General features: G+C 37.5%; 1 protein-coding gene across 1 annotated transcript; it reads left to right on the top strand.

Annotated features, from left to right (window-relative positions):
* The first annotated feature begins 163 nt into the window (after nucleotides 1-163).
* LOC118413633 lies at nucleotides 164-6,536 on the top strand. The gene is made up of 12 exons (XM_035817159.1): nucleotides 164-934; nucleotides 1,317-1,438; nucleotides 1,776-1,813; nucleotides 2,476-2,529; nucleotides 3,144-3,185; nucleotides 4,153-4,185; nucleotides 4,475-4,558; nucleotides 4,904-4,936; nucleotides 5,097-5,129; nucleotides 5,443-5,475; nucleotides 6,192-6,263; nucleotides 6,428-6,536. The coding sequence occupies exons 2-12, from the start codon at nucleotides 1,391-1,393 to the stop codon at nucleotides 6,534-6,536; spliced, it is 579 nt and encodes a 192-aa protein (XP_035673052.1). The 5' UTR covers nucleotides 164-934; nucleotides 1,317-1,390.
* The last annotated feature ends 468 nt before the right edge of the window (nucleotides 6,537-7,004 follow it).

A 7,004-nucleotide genomic window follows, 5' to 3' on the forward strand; every position in this document is an offset into this window, starting at 1 on the left:
GTTAGAGCCAGCGTGCTTTCGATAATGCAAAAGTACGGATGTTAATTAAACTGCATACACGTTTACATACCTCTACGTGGAAAGGCTGGAAGAATACTCAATATTTTCATGTCTTGGAGCAATGTAAATAGCATCATTTCATCAATATGGTGAAAATACTCACTGGTGGGGAAGCGTCACCCAGCGGCATTCTCGATGGCGACAGGAGATGACGAATCAGCACCAAGGTTATCGCCCATCTTTGCCTTTTCCGGGGTTGGCGGCAGGTATCAATGTTTGGTTTTGTGTAAATTGAAAACCAATTGAAGCGTAACAATGGTGGTCAATGACCCATCCAATGACTCATAATTCGATATATTATAATAGTTCAATAGATTATAGAGAGTATTACTTTTTCTAGCCATTCCGCGAGAGAAAGTAGTCCATTCCATGAACGCGGAGCGGCTTGACTAATTTGCAGACAACTTGCTGTAATAGGGTGAATAAACCCAAACTCTATTTTCTAGTTGATTTAACTACCCAGCCTTCTTTATGGGCCTGTTTACAATATCGAATTGCCATATAATATGGACGTAGTACCAAGTTTATTCACCGCCACAACCCGGTTGTTATTCTTGTGGTCATCCGCTGTACAGAACAGGAATGATGAAACGATCATTGTATTTAGAAAACAATAACATGTTCTTATATGTACAGTTAAATTGATCAAGTCAAGTAGATTATCTCTGCCAGTTCACAAATAACAGTTTGAAGTCTGAAAAGGGGCTTGTACCTTAGAAATAAGCCCACACAATATTTGTTTTGAACAATTTCTTTTAGTTCTAACAGTGAAAATCCAAGGACATTCCTCCTTGCGTTCGATTTTCTTCCTGTTTACCCTGGTTGCCATGGGCACGGGTTCCACACAGATGACAAGTTCCAGTCCGTGAACTAGGTGGGAAAATTTGTTCTCTCTTTTTAAAACGACTAAAATGGGTTAAAATACTCGTAAAAAGTCACAAGTCTTTGCCTAGTTTGACGCCTAGCTGTTGTGTACACACCACAAAGGTAGTGGACGCTCCAAAAAGCACCAAGGTTTTGACTAAACTAATCACAAACCAGTTCATGGCTCTCTTCGTGACTACCTTACAAGGTCAACATATTTATATACGGAACATTCTGAACTTAGTAGAAGAGAGTTAAGTTTTCTTTGTAAATGGTAATATATTTGCAAGACTATAAACGTATTGTTGCCGTGGATTAAATCGGAGACACTTGGAGATATCTTACTGTAACAGGTTTTGTTGACTAATGTTTTGATGTCCACAACTTTCTAGGTCTGACGTTCTTACAAGTCGACAATTTGCGACGTTGGTTTCTGAATTCTGAAGTGAACGCGACTGTATCGAAGATGACGACTGTGTCAAAGGAAGTGAGAAGTGTTGAGCGGTACATGAAGGTAAGTTGTGCTTTCCTTGTCGGTCATTTCCCAAAATCGTTAAACCAAAACGTTACTAGTTGGGAACACGTGGATACCGATTCTCTTTTTCACCCCAGTTACACCCGATCGTTGCATTTATTTTCTTCTTACTTTGTCAACGACTATTCAGAGATTTCTGACAAGTTGATCCAACTACACCAACTTTCATATATTTCCATAGCTTACCTTTATCAATTCTATAATCAACATGTTTACCTTTTGACTTTCTTTTTCTTACCCTTTGCTTTTCCTTGCTCTGTTGTGTTGTGTTTGTGTTCTTGTTCTCATTCCAGCCTGTTCCCTTTCCTACTCTCAGCAGAGTCAGGGAGGAGAAGCAGCAACCTCCTTTAGCCAGTAAGAAACTGTTTAGTCAGTTGATGCTGCTGTTATAATGATGATGTTGATGTCAGAAGTAGTGTTCACAACGATTCAGAAAAAGACCAATGGGGAGGGATGACCAAATGCATATATTTCAGCCCACATCAAGACACTTTTTACAGTTACTCAAGTGCTTAAGCAACTTGATAGAATTGGGAAACAGATGTTTCAGACAGTATCCCACTGTCAGGCGAATCAGGATTAAAAGCAAAAATCTGAATGGATATGTTACAGATCCTCATCCATTCACTTACAATAAACTTTCTGAAACATCTGACCAATTCTAAGTTCTATCCAGTTGCTTGAGTAACAGTTGATGTTACTTTACGTGTCTTACTTTACCTGGATGTCTAACCTTCATCAACATGTACTGACTGGTAAGCCAAATCAGTGCAACCTTTGCATATCTATGTTAGTATAAGGATCAGTTGTATCTTGCTCATGGCAACATTTCAACTGTAGTGTGAAAGGACTTACTTGTAAAATCAGTCTCCATGCTTTCAAATTATCATTCAGGAGGCAAACACAATATAATGGAATTCAGCATTTGAAGTCTGGGGTAAAAGTAAAGACAACACATTTCAGGAGTGCTTGCAGTGACATTACATCACTCTAACTGTCTCTATCTGTTATTCCAGCAGTCTAAGGAGAAATACTGTCACAGTCCAGGAGACCCTGTATGCCCTTAACAAGTAAGTAACTAAACATGTAGAAAGAACATATAATGGCACCATGGATGATCTAGTAGTGAAGTGGAAGGGGTTGCAGTTATTTAGCTGGGGTTTCAAGCCAGTGTAGATCTCACAAATCAATCTGGTCTGATGTAGATTGTTATGTTATATTGAGAAAGTACAAAAGTCATATTTTTTCAAGCTGAGTTAACTGGTTTGTGGTAAAAGCCAAATTAGGAACAGTACAAATGAAAAGTTAATTAAAGACTTTGAAAAGATCCATGCTTGGTCAGACCTGGGCACTGTTCATGTATTTTCAGGATAGAAGAACATTCATCTACACAAATATGGAATACTGTGCATATTGCTACTGTTTAACAATATTTTTATCACTCTTAATGTTGATTTACTGTCCAATTGCTATTTTCTAATACTAGATGTCCAAGTAATACAGTTTCAGAACAACTTTGCTTGAATTACTGCTTGCACTTTATCACATGTAAAAAGTGCTGCATACTTTTCTTTGTCTGTTTACTAGACTCCAGTGATTTGTGGGATACCTATATGGAGTTTCTGTATAAAGTCACATGATGCTTTGTATATCAATTCCTGAACACCTGTTATTCTTATTCCAGATTGTTTCTCAAGAAAAAAGAAGACGGATCCCCATTTAACAGGTAAGACTATGGTATAAGATCAACTCTAAATAGCTTCTGAGGTAAACATTAGAAAGTACTATGTAGTCAAAGGCTGTATTAATGAAGGTTAGACATCCAGTTAACAATATACTCACACTGAAGAAATGTGTTAGATTCTACCTGAAACCTCAGACCATTTCCAAAATCATATCCAGTTGCTTGAGAAATTGCTGTTTGATGTAGTCAGGCTGGCTTCAGACTTGCCTTTCTTCTCATTAGAAAACGGGGACCACATGTACCTTTTAGATTATGTATTGACCCCAAAATACTCGTAAAATATTGTCTTCCTTGTCATCATTGTTTTTCCATCTCATTTCCTTGTCCTTGGTGCTGAATGAGAACCTGCTGCATGTGTGTATGTGCACATCACATACATGTGTGTGCACGTGCACAAGTGTTTTTATGTGTGTCTGTGCGTGTATGTCATAATGTGTGTATATATGTAAGTTTTGATAACATGTATGTATGTTATATATACAGGGCTCGAAATACTGGGTGCATGTGCACCCAGGTGCACCCAAAATTGGAACTGTGCACCCAATTTTTTTAGTGGGTGCACAGGGTGCACCTAAAAATTTTCTTAGGTTTATGTATGGAAAGATATCAAGTATACTAGTATACATCATATTCTTGACATCTAAGTGTTAGAAAGATAATAAAAATGTCTGTCATGTTACTTGTTTAAGAATTTGATAGCTAGTAACTAAGGTCTTTAGGTTTTTTTTTTACATTCTCCTTAAATTTAAGTGGTGCATCCAAAAATGTTTTGGTGCACCCAATTTTTCAAGCTGGGTGCACCAGTGCACCTGATCCCCAAAAATGAATTTCAAGCCCTGTATATACATTATATGTAACGTTTTGTGTGTGTGTGTGAGCAAGAAAGAGAGAGAGGGCATTTTCCAGCTTTTGTTCGAAAGCAAATAGACTAATCCTTCCTAATTTACAGGGAGGCTGCAGACCTTCTAGAGTTGGCTCAAGAGTAAGTTAACAGATCACTTTAATTTCTTATTGCTTTATTAGTCAGAAAATATCCAATACTACAATCGAGTACTTCACTGACATTATATAAAACTAATGTCTAGAGGAAGGTTAGAGAGTATGTGTAACACACCAGCTTTGTGAGCATAAAGTGCTAGCTTAACATTAGAGAGAGAGAGAGAAAGAGTGAGGGAGAGAGAGGGGGGGCATGAAACATAGTATCTCGAGAAACATGTTTTTTTTGTAAAGTCATCGACAGAATTGATTGTTTTGTATTCTCTCAAAAACAGGCAAGCTGAAGCTGCTGAGGATGACCTGGTCAGGACGTCCTTCCATAATGCAGAACTGCAGATGCTGCTAACTGATGAGAAGCTGTGAGTCTTTTAGTCTTTAACATTTTCTGCTGATTGATTTCTACCACATATTTAGTTCTATTTCTACTGCCTTTTAGAAGTTATCAATAGGCCAGGGACTGGCCCCTTGCTACTCTTTGTCAGGGCTCTTCAAGTTTCTACTGCACTGACGATGATAAATCTAATTACCAGAGTAAAAACCTTGAACCTCCAGTGTTGATAAGATAAGACCTTGTTGGAAAATGTTTCATTTTGCTGCTTTTAGAGCTGTGGCTGGAATGTAAATACTATGATCTGGCACAATGAGCAATTTTGTATATTCACTACAATTTATGTCAATGTACATTGTACATTTCATTATCACAGACAAGCAGATGATGCAAAGGTCCAACACGAAAGGTAAGAACATGAAATTTCAACTCTTCAGTTTTGGTCCATCCTTTCAGATCTTGTGGTAACTGTAAGACTCTTAATTTGTACCGTACCAACATACCATAAAATGTTGTACTCATTGCAATAAATACTTGTATTAAACCATATGATTTGTTCTCAAATACAGGGAGCTCTCTCAGGCCCATGAAGACCTAGAAATGTGAGTGGCTGTTTGACTTTTGTCCTAAATAGATAGTTGCAACCAAGAATAAGTAAATCAAGTATAGACAGATAGAAAACTTATTTTGCATAAGGTGATTTCTCCTGAAAAGTAATCAAATGAGAGTTTGAAAAAAAATGGCTATTTTTGTGAGACATCATTAATGACATGGACTCAAGATTTGATTAGATGCATCTTAGCTATCATAAGATATAAGTTGAGGAACCCTTACACCTGAAAGAAGGATATTGATAAACAATTGTTTTCATAAACACATTATAATAGAGTGCATTTCATCATCTCTATCTATTAGGGCCATCTATGACCTACAGGAGGAAAAAAACAGGTTTGTAAAATTTCAACCACTTTTATTACTTTTACGTTTTGTTTCTTGTGAAAAAATACTAGTAATTGTGCAACAACTAATTTTGTTTGAAAATTTCAGAAAAAAATGAAAACTTTGTTTGCACTGATTCAATCTTCAAAGAAGCACTGTTTTGTGAATGTACATGTATTTGTTTGCTTTTTGTTTGCTTTTGTTATCAATAAGTTTATGACGTATTGTAGTGCTGATACCTGTTTACTGTTCATAACCCCTGTACTGTCTATACCCCATTATCTTGTCTGTACCATCTGTTGTGTCCCTACTCCTGAAGAGTCCATACCCCAGTAACGTCCATGTCTCTGAAGTGCCAGACAGCGTACACCATTGAAATATATCGGTGCTGTCTATAGCCCATGTGTACCCCCATGTGGTGTCCAAACTGCCTACAGTGTCCATAGCCCATTAAGTGTCCATCGTTTATCCACTGTTACTCAGTAGCTTCCCCCAAAGTACTGTCTGTACTTTCTGTATTCTCCATTCCCCCTTAAGTGTCCTTCTCTGTAATGTCTGTACCCCGTTAAGTTTACATACTGCTTGTAGTATTCATATTTGCTGTAGTGACCTGTAGAGGTTTCTTCTCATACTTCAAGTGTTCTTTTGGTATTAGCAGTATCTGTATTTGCCGTGAATGCTGTCTGTGCACCAGTTTACATTCCAATCTTTATTATCTACAACAGGAGTGCCCAGAAGCACATCCTGATAGATGACTTGAAGGCACAGGTTGCCATTCTAAAGACAGGAGGGTCCCGGTGAGTTATCTTGTGTGTCTTTTTGGCAACACCTCAGGGGCCCAAACACCTTTTATTCCATAACATAAAATATTCATATTTTTCATTTAGCTGCTTTAATGTAACAGCTTGGCTAAAGGTAGAATTATAGATACGGTTACATTTGATGTTTTAATTATTTCCAGTTTCAGCAGTAGATATGAGGCCAGAGCCCACATCTCACCTGAAGAGGCAGAAGCGATGGCATTCAGAATCGCAGAGCTGGAGGTACTGCTAGAGGAACAGAGGAAGTAAGTTAACTCAATATGAGGAATATAGGACTATTATCTTGTCCATACATTCTTTCCTGGTCCTTTCCATGTATTCATGACTTCACTGCAAACCCAGGTTCACGTCTTGGTGTACCATGTCCGAATTTTAGTTTTGCTCTAATGCCACTGTCATGTACTTTTGAATTGGGATGTTAACATGTAACGCTGATTCACCTTTATCCACGGGGTTACCTTTATCCGTTGTTTGTTTTTAACTTGGAATTTTAGGAATGTCAAGTTGCCAGACTGTGGTTTCAAATTGTGATATTTTCAATATATACAGTTTGAATCTGTCGTCCGTCAAGCTGATCCCTAAATACTCTGTCTTTAAAAACAACAGATATAGGTTACCCCGCGAATAAAGGTTAACTACTGTTAAGTTTGATTTCTTTGTAGTGTTGAGATTTGAATATGTCAGAATGAGTATGATTAATTTTATTGCATTTTATGT

Source organism: Branchiostoma floridae, chromosome 4, assembly GCF_000003815.2.
Source record: "Branchiostoma floridae strain S238N-H82 chromosome 4, Bfl_VNyyK, whole genome shotgun sequence".
Classification (NCBI taxonomy): Eukaryota; Metazoa; Chordata; class Leptocardii; order Amphioxiformes; family Branchiostomatidae; genus Branchiostoma; species Branchiostoma floridae.

What these genes read in the sequence shown, in the direction of transcription:
- LOC118413633 (XM_035817159.1), top strand. Translation starts at nt 1,391, where the DNA reads ATGACGACTGTGTCAAAGGAAGTGAGAAGTGTTGAGCGGTACATGAAG. An exon ending in GCCCATGAAGACCTAGAAAT is followed by an intron (nt 5,130 to 5,442) that starts GTGAGTGGCTGT and finishes TCTATCTATTAG; the next exon opens with GGCCATCTATGACCTACAGG. An exon ending in CTAAAGACAGGAGGGTCCCG is followed by an intron (nt 6,264 to 6,427) that starts GTGAGTTATCTT and finishes AATTATTTCCAG; the next exon opens with TTTCAGCAGTAGATATGAGG.